The sequence below is a fragment of the Musa acuminata genome, chromosome BXJ2-5 (assembly GCF_036884655.1).
Source record: "Musa acuminata AAA Group cultivar baxijiao chromosome BXJ2-5, Cavendish_Baxijiao_AAA, whole genome shotgun sequence".
NCBI lineage: Eukaryota > Viridiplantae > Streptophyta > Magnoliopsida > Zingiberales > Musaceae > Musa > Musa acuminata.
Window position 1 is genome coordinate 47,466,818 of NC_088342.1, and position 19,388 is coordinate 47,486,205.

General features: G+C 42.7%; 3 protein-coding genes across 4 annotated transcripts; 2 read left to right on the forward strand and 1 right to left on the reverse strand.

Moving 5' to 3' along the window:
• Window positions 1–3,916: 3,916 nt before the first annotated feature.
• On the forward strand, window positions 3,917–6,959 carry LOC135613135 (uncharacterized). Of its 2 annotated transcripts, none has more exons than XM_065110170.1 (2): window positions 3,917–5,288; window positions 6,071–6,959. In XM_065110170.1, the coding sequence occupies exons 1-2, from the start codon at window positions 4,989–4,991 to the stop codon at window positions 6,848–6,850; spliced, it is 1,080 nt and encodes a 359-aa protein (XP_064966242.1). In that variant the 5' UTR covers window positions 3,917–4,988; the 3' UTR covers window positions 6,851–6,959. The 2 variants fall into 2 exon arrangements, with proteins under 2 accessions (XP_064966242.1, XP_064966243.1); XM_065110171.1 differs by lacking the exon at window positions 3,917–5,288 and adding an exon at window positions 5,632–5,978.
• Window positions 6,960–7,675: 716 nt separating this feature from the next.
• Window positions 7,676–11,599, reverse strand: LOC135613136 (probable beta-1,4-xylosyltransferase GT43A). The gene is made up of 3 exons (XM_065110172.1): window positions 10,312–11,599; window positions 8,873–9,131; window positions 7,676–8,142 (listed from the first exon to the last, which is right to left on the reverse strand). Exons 1-3 carry the CDS (start codon window positions 10,971–10,973, stop codon window positions 8,044–8,046), a joined length of 1,020 nt encoding a protein of 339 aa, XP_064966244.1. The 5' UTR covers window positions 10,974–11,599; the 3' UTR covers window positions 7,676–8,043.
• Window positions 11,600–13,701: 2,102 nt separating this feature from the next.
• On the forward strand, window positions 13,702–18,224 carry LOC103986164 (nuclear transcription factor Y subunit B). The gene is made up of 6 exons (XM_065110177.1): window positions 13,702–13,840; window positions 13,937–14,202; window positions 14,293–14,729; window positions 14,830–14,880; window positions 17,636–17,703; window positions 17,941–18,224. The coding sequence occupies exons 2-3, from the start codon at window positions 13,973–13,975 to the stop codon at window positions 14,480–14,482; spliced, it is 420 nt and encodes a 139-aa protein (XP_064966249.1). The 5' UTR covers window positions 13,702–13,840; window positions 13,937–13,972; the 3' UTR covers window positions 14,483–14,729; window positions 14,830–14,880; window positions 17,636–17,703; window positions 17,941–18,224.
• Window positions 18,225–19,388: the final 1,164 nt, after the last annotated feature.

Here is a 19,388-nt window from a genome sequence, read left to right on the forward strand (position 1 = left end):
TAGTAGTACTTGATGTTCCACACAATCTAAATGGAGCAAAACTTATTTGTGATCATTCATGGTGGTGCTCGGTTTGAGGAGCAAGAACATTACAAATAAGGTAAACCTTTTAGAGGAAGTACGAGGAGCAAAACATGTTTTGCTGCTTCTCTATTGCCTTGGGTCATAACTTGCATGAAAGCAGCAGACTTGGTCGATGCATTAAGCCACACTATTCTCTGTTTGCAGACAGCACTTGACCTCAGTCTCTCCCACTTTTTTTGCTCCTGTGACAAGTACCAACAGCTTCGACAAGAAGCTGAGGCTCCGAGAGGGACTTCCACGAACCATTTTCTAATGAAGGAATATGTGACAGCGGTGCTGATAAGCCATTAAACAAAAGAAAGAGTGATAAGGGAAATGCACTACGATCGTGTATTATCTTGGCATTATCCTCTCGACGTATCACCGCTGGCGCTACAGCACAGGATAAGGCTGAGATCATCATTCACAGTGTTCCGGCAAGCGATCAAACGCTGGACAATCCTCATCTCTTCCGGTCCTAATCTTGCGGTTGTTGCAGATCCATGCAGAAGCCAAGCGCAAGCGATTCGATATAATAATGAACCGTTCGTTGACCGGAAGAGGGGAGAAGTCAAGACATGCATCTCCAGTGAGCATTCATCCATCGATCTGGTCTTGATGCAAAGCTGTGTTTTGATAGTATCGTATAATGACCTGCACTTTCTTGGAAGGAAGATGTCCATTAGATGGCGCAGAGAGAGGAGCATTGTTATTATTATCCTTCGTGGTGAACTAGTCGATAAGATTTGGCAGAGATGAGCCAACATCATCAGGCTAGAGTTGATCACGAACGATGCATGTTATTGTTTCTTTAAACCAAATACAAATACAAGTCCCTTCGAGCATCGAATTCACTATTTATTAGTGTGGGAAGAAAAGTAGAAAGATATCAGATAAATTCTTTACTGCTTCGGATAATACTTGAGAATTCTAACACTACAAGTTGGTGTTCTTGGATTGGAGCTCAAAGAAATCCATTCATGATTTGCATGTTCCACTGTCGATAGGGAAACCCTTCACTTCACATATGCAACACATCGCCTGGCTGACGAGTGTGAGAATTATGTGACAGCACCACCCAGCATCTCTTCCGCTTAACCCACTTGTCGAGATTTCATGTCTGCAGAGTGCGCGAGCACCAGCGGGTAACAGTAGTAATCCAACAACTGTCGAGCGGTAGACAGTGGCCACTTGGAATTCCCAATGTTTGATCTGGATATTTCCGATGAACAAGGAGTCCACTAAACCCAAAAATAAATGGCCATGATCTATTTTACTTTACGATGCAGATGCAAACTAACATCAGCAGATAGGGTTTTGGTAAAGCAGCACTTTGGAGATGGATAGATAGTGTTGATAAAAAGAAGTCGTTGACATTTTAAAAGACGAAAATGTCGAGCTCTCCATATGTCACCTGAATGCATAAAGATCGAAGTAGAATTTTTTTTTTTGAATTTGATATCTCGAACAGTATAGTTAGTAACTTCAGATATATAAGTGTGTACATCGAACATGAATTGTCAAAATATATAATCCCCTTCTCATTATATTAAAGATAAATAGTTAAAATATTTTATGTCGGGTGGTAATATCTAACGGTTGCCTTCGATAATCTTCCTTTGACATTTTATCAATGAGAGTAGTAAAGAGTGATGAGATATAAAGAGAAATAACATTTGTATATGAACAAATACTAGCAGATCATAATATGCGGCGGAATTAAATTGAACCACAATCAAATAGAACACTAAGATATACATGGAAAACCTCTTTAATGTGAAGGGTAAAAATCACGAGGCAAACTAGAGATAATTCATTATAACAATAATGAATATATAAATCTCAATCTCTTGCCCAAAACCCTAACAATAATCACAAGAGAATAATTAGGATACAAGGATCACGTCACTGTGCTCAAAATTTTAAATCCTCTCTAATTTTCCTCAAGTAATCACAGTAAGAATCTATTATAGATTTGATCTAACCTGAGATGATAACACTGTTGGATGATTGGAAACAGTCTTTCTGCGTTGTCATTATCTTCTTTCCTTTCTTTTTTCTTGAATTTCTATCTTTTTCTCCTCCTTTTTGCTATTGCAAGGATCACGCATGTTGCCCTCATTGCTGTCTTATTTATACCTCTTTTCGCAGCTACCACACACCCCCCTAATAAGGATTCGGGTTAGATTAAGAGAGGAGGTGGGTTATGGGCTGTTAAAGCCCACTATTGACTGAATCATAGGCTATCAGCCCAACAAAGGGGTGGGGGGCATTCCATAATCTTGTTTGTCTTAGATCTTTGCTCATGTGAGTAGACGAGCGGAGGATGACCTCTGTTTCTCTTTTTACCTTAAACACCATGTTAGATGACGTTTGATTGACGACGTTCTCTCTATCATATAGAGACGTTAGAACGAAGGAATCTAGGAATGAATCAAGAATTTTGAGATTAGTTCTATAATAAAATTTATAGAATATATACATTTTAATTTACGTTGGAAAATATTTGAGTGTAGTAGGCTCGATCGACATGTGGAGGGAAGCGGGAAGCATGTGGCTATGAGTTGAAGCGTGCGACCTACGCCTCGTCGTGTAGTTGGACCCAACCACCGCGATCCCAACAGACCATGTGGCCTCTCACCCGCAACATATCAAAAGGTCAACATTTCCATGCCACAAACTTATATCTAGTCAAAATTAGTGCCTGTTTTTTTGAATATTAATTCCTATAAATTATGATTAATATTCGTTAATTTGTCGTGACGTGAGAATTAGCTGGAATTTTGATGGAAACAAATGCGTACGTACCTCCCTCATAGGCGTTAATTTGTGGGCCGACGAATCGACACGATCCAAACTTAGTCGATGGTGATGATGATGACGACAGATGACGATTACAAGATATATCGCACCAACAATTTTATTACGTTGTTTTCGATCCACAGCCGTCGCTTTCCATCAAATTCAACGAAATTTATTTTGACCGTATGATTCACGAGAAGTTATGGGCGTTCACACGCTCCTCGTTTAAATTATGTGAAGCTCACACGGCGGGTAGGGACGAGGCACGTGCGACCGACGCTCCGCTCCGCCCGCGGCGGCCTCCCACGTGCCGTCCAACGCGGGCGTCGCGACGCGTGCGACTCCGCCGCCTTGTCCGGTTGCGCGCCGCACGCATACGTGGGCCAATGGGAGGCCGGAACACACCTGGCGCGCACCTGATCTGCCTTCTCCCCGCCATGTTCGCGCCGGCTCATGATTAGGACGCGGATTGCTTCCTCCTCCTCCATCCCCCTCCAAAAGCCATCCAAATGTGAAGGACCACACGCTAAACTCCTAATTTAATGCGCACCATCTAACCTTATCCGGTGCCCTGATTTAATGCGCGAGGAGGTGGATTTGGCATGTAATCAATCTTCTTCTTCCGCTAGATTCCTTGCTTGGGGAACATGGTTACGACACAGGCTTAGGAGCCAAGAAAAGAATTGCAGCTTTTGGGTGAGGGAGTGGGAGCCACGGGATTAATGAGGCGACGGGTAAAGCCGTTGCGTTATCACGAAGCATTGGAATTGGGGATCGGAGGTTAAAAGATCGGAAAGCAAGGGGAGGAGGTCGCCTACTTGGTGGACCGGAGTTCCGTCTCTCCGGTGGTGGTGGTGGTGGTCTTGAGGCCACTCATTAACCGGTGGAGTCGAGATCTGTAGGGGCCTCATCGTCATAGCAAGAGCGATGATAAGTCCGTGGCGTGGGCCAATCGATCCCCACCTTGCCTCTTGTTTCTTGTCCAGGTACTTCTTCTCCTGTCAGCTAAACGTACCACTGGAGGTGACATTATAACAAGCACCTTGGCGTCATCCCATGCTACATGTTCGTCTCTTGACTCCTGAACAAGATGGTCAGACATCAAACCAAGAACGAGAAGCCACAAAGGACGTGGGGAAGGTGCAACAAAGGCACCAAAACCAAGTGCCATAAATAAAGAGAGAGGGAGAGAGAGGAGCTCAGAGATGGCAAGATCCAATGAACAAGACACCCCCAGATTCTGGTGTCGCAAGCAAGCCAAAAACGAGTAGAGCTACGGTTGTTGTCCCGCAGGAACAGAACATGGGGAAGAAATATAGTGATGGTGGGGGAATCCGACACCCACATGCTGCTGCATCTTGTCAGGTTCCGTCCTCGAGTATCGACCCCATTGCCGCTCCCCTCTCGACCTTTTTTTCCTCGGGTTTCCAATCATTTGCCTACCAACACCCACCATAATTTCTATTAGATTCCTAACCCAAAGAAGAAGAAGAAGAAGAAGAAGAAGAAGAGAATGTACATTGAGCAGGTCAACCCTGGGATTAGCTTCTTCTTTGTCTTGTTTCCCTAGTAAAATAATGGCCACTGGAAATCCGGGGTACTGTAGCATCTACATGTGGAAGGAAGATGATAGATAGATAGATAGATAGGTTTTAATCTTCCTCCACTATTTGTAAGGCTTAAGTTGGTAGAATTAGTAGGAATAAGTTCATCGATTAATGCATTGACTTGCACCATTCATATGCCATGCTATTTTGCTGTCGAAGCTAAAAGTTCCGAAAGACAAAATACGACTTCGGGTCAGTCGTGCCGTATGGAAATGGTCCGCGAATTTGACGCTCGGAGATCTTACTGCGGTCATAATTCCAAGTCAAAACCTTTGTGGAATCTACTGGCCATCCCCTCATCATCTCTCAGGACCGAAGCTACGAAAAGAATAAGAGAACACCGCAAAAAGCATACCATATGAAGTCACCGCTTACCATTCATGTACTCCGTATGTGTCGAGAAAGAGAGAGAGAGAGAGAGAGAGAGAGAGAGAGAGAGAGGTCATACTGGTGGGACAGGCAGCGTTGCCTTGAAGGACGGAGAGGATTCCTGAGAGCATCATATAAGGGCATCATATGGCAAGCTCCCATCCCACGGATGACAGAATTGCACATTCCTTTTATTTCTCGATTCAAAAAGAAACATTCTCCCTCCTCTTCTCTTCTCTTCTCTTCTCTTCCACTCCGAGTATTATATATCTCGTCTTGCGGCAGAGGACCCTCTGTACCAACAAAGGGCCCATACAAGGAGCGGAGGAGGAAGAGGAGGCTGCGTTATCTGCAGCAGTAGATCGTGTGGTGATGGGTGTGGATCACTGGACTCTCGAAGAGGTCACCATGGACTCAGGCTTTCCTTCTGTCTGGGGGTTTCATGAGGTCAGTCATCGTTCCTCTATCTCTCTCTCTCTCTCTCTCTCTCTCTCACACACACACACACACACGCACACGCACATAAACTTGGAGATGGCTTCTCTTTTACTTCTGTTGGTGTTGCCGTCTGCATGGATCGGTACTTGTCACTGATGCTTTTGGCTTCTGTGTTCGCCTGCTGTTTCTGAAATGGGGTTCAGCTTTCCACGAGTGTTCTGTCGTGCTGTAAAGCTTTCGAGTTAGGCTCGGTTTTGGTAAGGATCGACCACAAAAACATGTGATCTCGTGAAGAGAGGCTGTTTAGCTTCTTTTCATTACATAGGGGAAGGGGGGGGGGGGGGGGGGGGGGGTTTGGTGAGTGGAAAATGTTGACCTTCGTCGTTCGTCCGTAGCCTTCATGTGCCGGAAAGATTCTTGCTACCTCATTATTCTGCTCGCTCGATGCGAACTCGTGGAGGTCTAGCAACTTTTAGATTCTTGCCTGGTACAAGAAGTTGGTGCCGAGTCGCCTTCCCATGGACCAAAAGCTTTTAGATGGAACCCCGTCATGTTCTTAAATAGTTGCTTCGGTTTCAGATCCAGTGTGGGGGTGTGAATGATATCCAGCATCATCCTACCTTCATCGGTCGCCAATTTATGGTGTCTGCTGCTTGAATGTTTGCGTTAGGATCAGCCATGGAGTTGGCTGCTCAACTGGTGCAGTGATTCTCCGGTCCTTTTTTCTGTCATCTCTGCTCTGTTTCTCCTCTCGCTGAATCGTATTCTGCTTTCCTTCCTTGCTCGAACAGGGCATCGAGGACTTGAAGCATAAGCTTCTGTGTGCGACGTCGGAGCTGGAAGCGCTGCGGGCCAATGCCAAGGAGGAGATACGGAAGAGCGAGGAGAACATCGAACAGTTGATCCACCACCTCCAAGTGATCACCCACGAACGAGACGTGGCGAGGGATCAGCTGCAGCTTGTCCTCAACAAGATCACGCTGCCTGACAGCCCGCAGATGAGGCAAGCGAGAGGGAGTAGCAGCCTCACCGAGTCCGATAGCCTCTCGGGGGCTCCCAACCACCATTCTTACGCCGCATCTCCCGTCGATTCCTTCTTCGACAACGTGGGTTCTCCAGAACTGTCGAGCATGGGCAGACCACAGCGGCAAGCCTCTCAGAGCAGCCCCAACTACGACCGGGCATCCGCGGTGGTCGATGGCCTTGCGATGAGGAAGCCATTGCCACGCAAGGGGAAGCTGCTGCAAGCGGTTCTGGAAGCAGGTCCTCTGCTGCAGACCCTTCTCCTCGCAGGGCCGCTCCCTCAGTGGCGCAATCCTCCACCGCTGCAACCATTTCAAGTTCCTCCCATGGCCGTCAAACTCCACAACGCTTCACCGCCCAACCAAAAACCTGCAGCGAACCCAAGCAGCAATTTGGCTTACGCTTCTCCTCCGAACGCATTTAACCGTGACACCCACGTTTACGGCCTGGCCGTGTCGAATACGACACCGAAGAGACCGACGACCTCGCAATGTCTGAAAGGCTTCGAGGAGCCGAGGATGAAGAGACAAAAGACTCAATGTATGTGAAGGAGATGGTGTTGGCGTAGTTAGGAACCCATATAGTCTTGAGATTACAGTTCATGCTGTGTGTTCTGTCATGTTCACGATGTAAAGAGCAGGATTTTGTGTTTCCTTATCTTTCTCTGGTCTGCCTTTTTTCTGTTGTTTGCCTCGATGATGCGAAAGCTTTAACTTCACCAATGATATTGATAGAAGACTGTCTATTTCGTTTGTGTCAGAGCATGTTATAATTAACACCTCAAATCTTATCGATTTCATCCCAACATCGGTGTTCGAGCCTTGTCCACGATTTTTGCCGCATTGTTCTACCGTCGATCGTCGGCTAAAACACCTCGCACGAGCATTTCATCAAACAGGTGGTCCGGGAACGGGCTGTACCATACTGGTTCACAAAGTGGGCTGTACCACAGCCTTATCAAGAGATGTTGGGGTGATGGGCCACCCTCTGTGGTCGCCGTAAGCTATGCAAGTGAGCCCAACACCTCACCAACACCATGATGGTTCCAAGAATTCCACATGCGGCAAAAGCGACGGCGGAGGCCGACGATCGCCGTGGCGGAGATGCGGGAGTGGGGTGCGGTTAGGCTGCGACAATCCCCGGAGTTTGATCAAGAAGAGGTGAGGGATCGTACCATCCGTGACGAGGACCCTGTCGATGAATACACGCGTGCTTTATGAGATGTCGGGCACCCGGGGGAGGTTGCGATTATCGAAAAATATTACATCTCAAGTAATATAAAAAAATAACGATCAAAGATCCAATATGAATTGCACAGAAATAGGAAAGATTTATGTGATAGGACTCTTAACAATACATCTTGAAATCACAAATGGATCTATAATTTAGGTTTATATTGAAAAAATATATATATTAGACACTTCAAAGACTACAAATACAATGGCTAGGGAAGCAATGATCTATGACAGGAACAATGGTAACCAACCCTTCCTATACTGTATGAGCATCCACCAAATGAAGGAATAATACCAGGAAGTAATGATAAATGGTGTGTTGATGGGGAGGTGACTAATCTCAACCTTCCCCAAAAAGAAAAGATGTAAGAAAGAAGAGCTAGAAACAGTTCCCTTCTCATTTACATGACCCCTTTTGGGTTTCTCACCTTATCTACCTTTTTTTTGTTTTTTTTGTTTCTGTCTTGGTTGTGGGAGTGAAAAGGCAGAGGAATTGCTCTGGGCATCTAGAGTTGCCACACCATGATCCTGGAGCAGTCAGCTGGAATGCCCTTCAACTTGGTTTCATCTTCCAGGATGACATCATGCACAAACTTGATTGAATCCTGAAATTAGGATCAATGTAGATGTAAGTGATCAAATATTAGAAACCGATAGCAGGTATGGAAGCCGTCGCGTGGATTAGCCACCATCGATTGGGACAAAGCCACGATTACCAGTCCTAGTCGAAGGTCCCTTGCGCTTGTCTTGCTATCGAGAAGAAAGGAGGATAAGTTGCTAAACATTTTCTCAGGCTAATAATCGAGGAAGGTTGCTGTCAGTTTGGTGGTTGGCACTTAATAACCTTTCAAACACTTAACATTGAAGGACTAATATGTAATGAATGTTATGTATGAAGTTGCAAAGAAGTCTTAGCTACTAGTCACTAACTCATTACTCCGAGATCAAAGTAGGAAAGGAACATATAATAGCCAATTACCATGCATGACAAAGGATGGACCAACAAGAACGAGGATAAACTTTTGTCTCTATTTGACCATTAAAGTCAGGTAAAGCAGAGTTGTTCTCTTTAACAACACAATGCCTCGTAGATCTCTATCACCACATGTCCGTCGTATGTGTGTCGGGTAGATAAATGTTCATACAAAAACTTTGCTTAAGAAAATCGTAGTTTAATCTTATGCAGGTAATCTTGAATAAATTTAACTTTTGGTGAAGCCCTGATCAAAAGCTAGCTAATCAGTGACCAAAAAAAAAGTACATATCTGATTTTATGATCTTTACGCGACAGCAATATTTTCTTGTGATATTTATCAGAAAATGATAGGGACTAACCTGTGACGTGTCGGGCAATGAGGTAGGGCGACCCCACCTCTCGGGATCCCATAATATCGAGCTATTGAATCCAAAGCCAGAAATATTAATCTTTGGAGGTTTCTGGTTCAAGTCTGTGCTAGTCACCAACAACCTTTTGTCATCGCTCAAGTCCTTCAAGATCCACCCTTCAACCTTTGATGAATGGCAAATTGGACCATCCAAAGCTGCTCTCTTCCTGTTCGTCGACATGACTGCCACTGTCCATGTCCCAAAAGCCCTGGAATCGACTTAAGAGGGATTAGCAGCTTATTGAATTGGCACTTCAGAGGGAGAGTTATGAAAACAAATGTGCCATTGGGACAACTAGCATGACGGTTTTGAACAGAACACCTAAATCTAAAGCTAGATCACTGAAAAAGAAATCTTGGCAATTTTTTTGTTTTTCTTCCTAGAACAATTCCACAGAGGAGTTAAATTGAGCTTCTTCGAGAGAAGCGAGAGATCGGTAGAATTAGATTCCCCAATCAAATTCTATGTTTTCGGAGACGTTTTAAACAATGATGGAATTGAAAAAGGACAGAAGAAAGATATCTAGACTTTATTGGTCTTGTGATTTGTGAGACCTGGAACAAGGAAAACATGAAAAATACATTGAAACTATAATAGGTTCCTCAAGAAATTAGTTTAATAAACCTTTTGTTATTTCTTTGGCCTTTTCGACGACAACAATAAATACTTTTAGGAAATATAATGGTCAGAGTTCCCAAATCCTGCAACAAAAAACAGGCAAAACTACATCGGTAATCAATCAACAAAGCATACTGTTTCTTTCTGGCAAAGCTCATCCTAAATTAAACATATGGGGGCATATGATACTTGGTGTATTTCGCACGGCACTTTCATCGAGTATACCAAGTAGATAAATGCAAACTACGAGTCCTATGAATGGAAGCCTCGTTGAACACAAAACAAGGGAAGAAAATTAGGGACAGTAACATCAAACATATAGCTCAAACTCCCTAAGTTTTAGTCGTTCAGGAAAAGAAGTCCATATTTTTCTACCCTCAGAACCTCATGATTTACTCACATACGAGCAGAATTTGGAAAAGCACACACTGGAACTCGATTCCCTCACCATCATGAAAAGGAAAAGATTGTGAACATAGGAGACTTGAGGTGGGCAAAGATCTACCGGTGATTAGCAATTGAAAGGTCAAAGTCTGTAGAAAGAAACCAACTTTTTTGCTTTCTCTTCAGCAATATTTATTGAAGATTAGAGCTTCTCTCTCGATGCATCATCAGATTAAGATGCTGAGAGATTTCCACCGATTCCATCTTTTAGCTCTCCTTCCTTGTTATATAGTTAAATGCATTGAGATGTAAAACTATTCGCTTGCTGCTAATTAGCTTATAAGAGAAGAAGAAGAAGAAGAAGGGAAAGGGAAGAAGGCTCATACTCGATCTCTCTGATCTCATCAAAGAATCTGAGATCGTAGACGTTCGATGCGGCGGCGAAGAGCACGATCCCAGCGAGACGGTGGTATTCGACGTGGCTGAGGGCGACGTTGCGCTGGTGGTCGGCCTCCGCCGCGGGGTCGGTGAAATTCTCCATGAAGGTCAGGTGTCTGTACACGACCCCGGTGGTCCGCAGCATCTCGGCGGTGGCGAGGGCGTCGGCGTGGGCTTGGACGACGACCCACAGCAGCGGCGGCGGGACCAGGCGCAGGGTGTGCGCCAGCCGCCGCAAGTACGCACCTTGGAGCCGGTCGTTGGATCGGGTGGTCGTCACAACGATCAGCAGCCGCCGCGACGGCGACTGCGGCTCGTGACCCCGCCCCACATCCTTGGGAGGCGGCGGGTTGGCGTCGCCCTCAGGCAGGACGGCGGCCGGGAAAGATCTCGGGATCTGGATCAGGCTCGCGTCGATGACCCTCTCCATGGGGTCGACAGGGGCGGAGGGGACGACGCCGACGCTCTTGACGGGGCGGTGGTGGAAGAGGGTGGCGGTGCTGTGGGGCGCGAAGCCGGTGAAGAAGCCCATCACGAAGCAGAGGGAGAAGTGCACGAGCGCCTTCTTCAACAGGTGGCTCCTCTTCTTGGATCGATCCAGCGACCCCATCTCCCTCGTCGTGTCGAAGAAGAATATGGGAAGGCAATTGAATCTTCAATTCCTCGTCCAGAGGAAGCGAGGAATTTTTATACGCAGTGAAGCTGACGGCCGTTGCGGACAGACAAAGGAAGATTGAAAGCTGCAAGTTTTATTGAGGATTAATACGCGGAAGGTAAATAACGTGTTGGTGGCCCCCTCCGTGTCTGTTAGTGTAGTGCGGTATGTGTGTGTGTGTGTGTGTGTGAGTGTGAGAGAGAAAGGGCACCTAACTTTTCATGCTCTGAGGTCTCGAATCGATCAAAAGGGGCACCAAATCCCTAATTCGAGACGAGACACGCTCAATTCAGCCATCAAAGGTTTCTTTGGGAGAGAGAGAGAGAGAGAGACGGAGAGGAAGAAGAAGACAAAGAGACGGTGCGAGTGTTGACTTGGGATGCATTGAAATCGGACCGCTTCCTAATTTGATTCGAATCCAGTAGAACATTTCTTCCACGAAGGCTGAAAGATTACGTAAGTCAAATCTCCACCAGCATTTAGACCTCCAGGAATGAGAGAACATCGAAGAGCTTCCTCCTCCTCCTCCTCCTCCTGTGCTGCATCTGAAGCTTTCGTTCTCGATGCACGACCAATAAGAGTACGCATGCTCTTCTATTACCTCTGCTCGTCTTGAGCAAAGGAACGATGAAGACTACACCATAATACGGTTGACACAGATTGCCAGCAGGAAGAAAGTCAAAGACTGTTTCGCCAGCCATTCATCCATCATCTTCTCTCCTCACCATATGTCAACTCACATTCCAATTATTGTTAGCCTGAGATTTGATCCCTCTTTTCATCGTCATGGATTCCATCTGTACATGCAAAACCGGTCATTGTCACGCCAGCTCTTAGCAGTCTTTGACTTCTTCTTCGCATCAGAGCTTGACGCCATGGGGATTGGTGGTTCCAAGTCGCCTTCCATCTTGCCGACCCGTCAAGAATTGACCATCGAACTATGAACCAAAAACATTATATTCGACGTGTACTCGGGTAAATTTATCGGTCACTGTTAGTTCACTTTTGTCGGATGAGAGACTTTATGCAGCATTTTCTTGTTTACACGTGAAATATATACTACTCAATTATACATGGGTTTCTTTTATTGTACGTGTGATACATCTTCTCTCTCTCTCTCTCTCTCTATGTCGGATTCATGGTGAAGTCAAACGGGAATTATTCCTTAGCTACGTATGTCGCGTGAGCTTATCTCCTGTATTGTTTTTCATGATGGTTAATTTGATATGATAAGCCTTTTGAATCGTATCATACTCGATAATAATTTTAAACTTGATGCAAAACTTTTGAACTCAAAGATCTTTGACGTAGATTTTAGAGGGGTTTTTTTTATTCTTTGGAATACACAAATATTTTCAAATATGTTTATTTTTTAATTCTAAATTTTATCATATTTTGGTAATAATGATATCATCGATCAATCATCATTCGATACCTGATCTCTAAGGTGAAAGAATAAAATAAGAATTATCCCTCACTAATCTTTTCACGTAAACGTGAGTCTATAACAGACAGTTGTATGTTGTCTTCATCTTCTATAACCTATATGGACAAAAGACTTGTTAGTTTATTAGTAGGTATAAATGTTCACTTATAACATAGTAACTAGAAATCATTTTTTACCATTCAATATCATACTCACTTATCCGGATTACATATCTTATCCACATTTCAAACGTCGATATACACATTAACGATATCTTCTCATAATACATTTATTTTAAGCTCATTTTTTCTTGATCTCACTCCAAGTCATTAGATTAAATATCAGGTTGACATGTGAAGATTTGTTAACTGAATTTTTTTAATTCTTGCTCTACTTCAAATCAACAAAGCAAGCTCAATATTTTGCTCCCAAACATGGAATCAAATACAATTAACGTATCACAATAAAAAAAATATCGTAAATATGTATCTTTTACCACCATCCATTTTTACCGGAAAAAAAAAGAAAAAAATTGCTACATAGATAGAAGAAAGTAAAATCTTGACTAAATTTATTAGAGCATTCCAACAACATCGGTTTTGACCTTTAACAATTCAGATTATACATTGCATTTTGTATTTCACTTTTTGTTATGTTCTCATAGCTTGATTATTAGGAGAACTAATCTCTTCCTTAGCAGAGTAGAGCATTAAACCAAAATCTATTTTCTCATGATTTCGAAGGCACAATTGAGATCAAGGTTTTTTATTTTTGGTATAGTTGGACATTTAAAGAATTTTATTTTCTGATAATTTATAGGATATAATCGAGTTAAATGCTGATAATCCATTTTTTCTTGCACAAAAAGAAAATCATAATTTCCTAGCTCATCGAGATGGACTACATTCATACTAATATTATTCTAAAAATAATTAATTAAAGCAATACAAATTATCATATATATATATATACATATATAAAAGATTTGGAGGGACAAATACGCTATATTCAAATTTCAAAAGGACAGATACGTAAAACCGCGCCTCCGCTAATTAATGCGAGAGGAAGGGTTCGGTCAAGTCATCAACGTGGATACCTCGACTAGGATTGGCCAGAGATGGGGGCCCACTATGCACACGTGCTAGTTGGGTGGGTTCACTGTGTGTTTTCGGGGCGTCTCGCTTCCGTATCGGTTGGGCACAGCAATGCTTGCTATTACCTATAAAACCCCTCTCTCTCTCTCTCTCCGCCGCCCCATCTCTCATCCCCGTCGTCTCCTTCCCTGTTTCTTCTCCAGCGCTCGATCTCCACCCTCCGCCTCTCACAAAAATAAAGAAAAATAATTCCCCACCCTTTCCACCCCCCCGCGCACGCGCCAACTGCCAAACAAATAAAGGTGATCATCGCAGTCCTCCTCTTTCCCTCGCCATCGCCGGCCTCCCGTCGTGATCTGCAGTTCCTTTTCCGTGACCTTTGTTTGGGATGGATCTAGGGTTTCGGCGGCGCCTGCAGCGAGAGGGCAGGAAGGATGGCGGAGGCTCCACCGGCGAGCCCCGGAGGCGGAGGCGGGAGCCACGAGAGCGGCGAGCAGAGCCCTCGAGCCGGGGTTGGCGTCCGGGAGCAGGATCGGTTCCTCCCGATCGCCAATATCATCCGGATCATGAAGAAGGCGCTCCCCGCCAACGCCAAGATCGCCAAGGACGCCAAGGAGACCATGCAGGAGTGCGTCTCCGAGTTTATCAGCTTCGTCACCAGCGAGTGAGATCGTAGTCCTGTTTCTCGTGGATTGGTTGTTTTTATTGCCTTTTTTTGGCTTTTCTTTGATCTCGATGGTCGGCTATGATGTAGGGCGAGTGACAGATGCCAGAAGGAGAAGAGGAAGACGATCAACGGGGACGATCTGCTGTGGGCGATGGCGACGTTGGGGTTTGAGGAGTACATCGAGCCACTGAAACTGTACCTGCAGAAATATCGTGAGGTACTCTGCTCCTTTCGGGGTTACGTTTTACCTTTTAATGTATTTAGCGATCATTCTTGATTTGGTTTTCTTTTGTGTTTGTCCTTTTTTGTTTCGATGGGGTGGACTTCATTGCTGCAACTAATGGTGCTATAGTTGGAGGTAATCGTTTCCTTTCCTTGTCTTGCGTAATCTTACGACATTGCACGAAGGTACATAATACGTGATGTCTGACGATAATAAATCGTCTGCCCAGGGTGGAGAGGGGTCCGCCAGGAGAGAATTAGGGGGTTCGCAATCTGGAACAGGCACGACAGGGGAGTACCAGGTACATTTTCTCCAATTTGATTTGTTACTCCTGCTATTAATGGGTATTAGTTGCTTTGTTTATAGAAATGATTCGTGCTTAATTGAGAATGACCATGCAGGCTCCTCAACAAGGTCCTTTTACACAAAGCTTGGATTATGTAAATCCTCAGGTAATTATTTCTTTCAAGTGACCATTTCAAAGTTTTGGAATCTCTAATTTGTGACTGAATAAGATATTCACTATATTAAGTTTTGGATCCTTTTAGCATACAGTGATAATTAGCTTTTTCAGTAATACGTAATTTATAATCTTCCATTTTGCAAGAATAGCTTTGAGTTTGAGAGAGTGTAGCTTTGTGCAACGATTACGTTGCTCTGTTGCAACCTGTGTGATCGGGGTATGGGTAATGGAAATATAACCTTTACTAGAAGGATAAAGTTGTGTACATTAACCCTCGTACCCCACATTGGAGGGAGTCCAGTGATCTTGGTTGCCCAGGCTTGGGCTGCATTTAATTATCCTATAATTTCTTTGACAAGTGTCCTTTCTTGGTTAATGAATGATAAATGTGACAAAGTACTACTGGTGCTTAAACATTTTTTTCACTTGAAGCGACGATCACCTTGAGGTGAATGAGTGAGAAGCAATTAAAATGCATTCTTTCCCCTAGATTGTCATGCACTGGGAATGAATGGCCTTTTTGATTAGAAAAATACTTACTAGATAACGCTTGCTTCCAACTAAGCTTAACAGCATTTGGTACTCGAATGTAGGTCTCTATTTGTTTTCTGAAAGATATGCAAGTATGCGGGGTTAGATCACTTGGTTTCAGTCTTGCTTGACATTTTAGTGATCTTGCTTCTTGGACCTTATAATTTTAATGTTGTATAAATTTTGAAAAAATATTCTTTCAATGTTTGATCATTTGTAGGTGGACTTTGTCTAACCACCTCTTTGCAATGCTGCAAATGTGTACTTGCATGGTAATGAGACTAAACATTTGCAAATATGATGTTCCAATCAACTAACAGAAATTTTTATATTTACAAACAAGAAGCATTGCATTAGACATGCCTGTGTTACAGCACTAGCTCTAGGGGGGTGATATTTCCCCTTTGTTTTTTTGTTATCTCATAACTGCTAATTATATATGTAGTCTTGCATAAGGCATATTTGAATACTTCTGGTTTCACCTTCCTTAAGGTGACACTATGAACAGTTTTCTTCTACAGGTGTCACTAACCTTAGTTCACTGATCTAATAGTTTTAGCCATAGAGTTACGAGTGTTGCCTTAACATCGAGGCTCATGTTTTTAGGTACCTTACCTTGAATGTTTAGACTACTAGTTTGCCAATATGCTTTTCTGTTCTTTGAGCACTATATGCTGCAGGATTCCGTCTAATTTGTCGGCTGCATGTGTCATTTCCTTCCATTTAACTCTCTTCGTCACAACATCTCTAAGTACACAAACAATTTAATCTCTTTCTACTATCCTTGTTATAAGATTTTCAACATAAAACTTCATACTTCCTACAAGTGGATTTGTGTCTGCAGTGGCCAAGTTTTGAGTTGTCAATCCAATAAATCAATGATAATGCTTTTTGTTCGAGGCAAGATTTGTCAAGCAATTGCAGGTCTACATCAGTTAAGGCTGCTAATCTTCTTTCAACTCGAGTGCATGCAAAATCTTCATGTATCAGAAGTACCAGCAGTCTTACAAAACTTGGGACCTTTCTTATTTGGTCTCACTTCCACATGCTTTCTGTACATTCTTAAACAACTTGAGGTCCTGTGATGATCTGAAGCACATTAAGAAAAATAATCTATGTCCTGTTTAGCAACATTTATCGTTCAATGTCGGGTTCAATGTCAGGTATACAAGTGGAGTGATTAGACAATCTTCTAAAAGAATTAACTTCTCTTTTATTAATGTGACTCTGATTGTGGGAATTTCCTCTAACACCCTTAAATCCACTATGCCGAAATACTGTGACAAAATTTTGATTTAAGGCCTGATCTTCCTGGGATTATGATCCAAATTCCTCTTAGCTTATTACAAATTGTGCTTCCAAAATCTGTCTGGTAATATTTCTGTGACGCCTATTTGACAAGCTACTCTGTCCTGCCATTTTAACTGTTATAATGAGAGTGGCCTGCAATAGAGGAGTTCAATGTGTGCCTGAGGACCACATCATCCTCATGCATCATCAGGATCTTTAGATCCGAAGTAGTACTTTCCTTTTTATATAACAGTATACTGTTTTTTTTTATAATGGGATGTTCATGGCGAATGATCATCTGCCCATATAGGGGCACGTCCAAATACTAGTTTCATGTAGTCAAACATCTTTTGCTGTAGTAAAGTTGCAACTCATTCTAAAATATGTAACAGCATTGCATTAACCTTGTTAATCTCATGCTCTCCATGGATCAAAATCATGTGTCTTTAGAAATTGATATACTGTTATTCAGATTATCATATACTCAGACATGCTGTATGTATGTTTATCATGCTTATTTGATCTCAAAACTTGATGGAAATTAGGTTATGACATACCTTGCTTTTTTGTACATTATGATGATGTAATGCTCTAGATCTGTAGCTTTTTTGAAGAAATGTGGCTGTGATGTACTAAATGTATGGTAATTAAGAAATTGACAAGGTTGTGGTGGTTTAAAATATACAAGGTTGGCTTTCCGTGTTATTTAATTATTTATTCATTTCCAGTTGTCGGAGCTTGTACCTCTAGTTGGCTAAAATTATTGTAACCATCATTTTTTCAATTAGTACATTGTGGTAAAATATTACTTTTCTCTCTCTCTTTTTTTTTTTTTTGGGTTGCATCTTTCATGCCTCAGCAAATATAGTTAGTTACTTCTGAGATGGTGAGATTGATTATCTTTTTTGAATTACAAATTGTAGTGTTATAATGGGGATCTCTGAACCTGGAGATTTATATTCTGATATTCCATAGTCACTTATTCATTCAGGTAATGTTTTTGATTTCACTGTATGTTGACTTAGGACTGCAGTTGTTACTCTTGCTGCAAATAAGCTGAAAATGATAGCTTCTGGATGCAATTTTCTTGTCTAGATATTAAATTTTGATTTTACTATTGTTCGAAAGAACTACTTGTTTGTTCAATTTATTTTGCTACATCTTTATTTTCTTTTTAACATTTGAAATTGTGACGATTCTGATTTGCAGTTTAAATGGTTTTATGCAGGCACAACATCATCTGCTTAAGGAAAGTAGAATTCTTTTTTGAGATATTTGATTTGCTGAAACTATGACAGACTAAACATCAAATTTCTATCTCTCTCTCTCTCTCTCTCTTTCCGTGGACTATTTCATAGAAGTGGTTACCATACTTCATAAGAATTAAAATATATTGCAATTGCCATGATGTAAATATTTTACCTACCCCATTTCATAGAAGTGGTTACCATCTAAGTATACTGATATATTGGTGCTTTACATGAGTTAATAATATCGGTCACTTCTGGTCAATGTTATATGAGCAATATTTTTGTTCCCCGTACTTTTTTTGTTGTGACACTACGGCATCCGAAGGGAAAGGAGGTGGTCCATATAGGAATCACAGAGCAACATTTGCTGCCTCGACCAGGTATTGTTTTCACCTTGCCAGTCTAGAATATATATATATATATATATATATATATATATATATATATATATATATATTAATTATATATATATATATTAATTATATTTATAATCGATAGACTTATGGATTTATTATACTCGATGCATGTTTTTTTATTATGACTTTCATTTGCAGTGTCCACATGCATGTATGTTCTTGATACGTGGTTATGCTTTTTACTTGCCAAAAAGTCGTATTCAGTCTCAGTTTCCATTGTGGTGGTGAGATGGTAAAATGTTGATCGTGTGTTACATGACATCGTCTCCTTTTTTATGAGGTAAAGACTCGGGTGTCATGAAATCATGGAACAAAAGAGGTGGCTTCATGGTGATTTGTTAAACGGCAAATTCCAGGCTCATATACCACTCACTTCTTCACATGCCATACTGCCGGTGCCTGTCGGATGCCTAACCAAGGTGACGTCTTTGACCCTCTCTCTTTCAACCAAGTTAGTAGGAATAAGGTCCACAGTGGAGCCAATTAAAGTCATTGACCAATGTAACCGGAAGAATGGTTTTGAATTGGTCGGTGATAAGCGAATTTTAAGTATTTAGTTTCCTTTGGAAAGTACACTTCCAGCAAGACAACCGCACAATGAAGCAACATCTCATCGTGCGTGTTGCATCCTTTCCCCCGTCGCCTGAGTTAGGCCGCCACGACTAAGTTGGGTCATAAATCATTCATTCTCCACGTTGCAAAAGCATACAGGCAATTCTCACGTGCTTCTCATGTTGGATGTGAAGGTGGATCTCACGACCGACGGTCTGCGATGTCCATCCAAGTCGTTGCCACGACCCGATTCGCCCAACTAAGACAGAGGCACAGGAGAGGATGTCGTCCGTCGTTCGATGATTGCAAGGACACGGACATTGATCTATCGCCTCTGCACATCGTCTCATATACCATCAGCAATCCATCGAGAACATGACGCCGCCATGAGCTCCCGGAATTCGCATCTTTCCATGTGTGTTGTTGTTAGGTTTGGAGTCGGTGAGCCGTCCCAATTT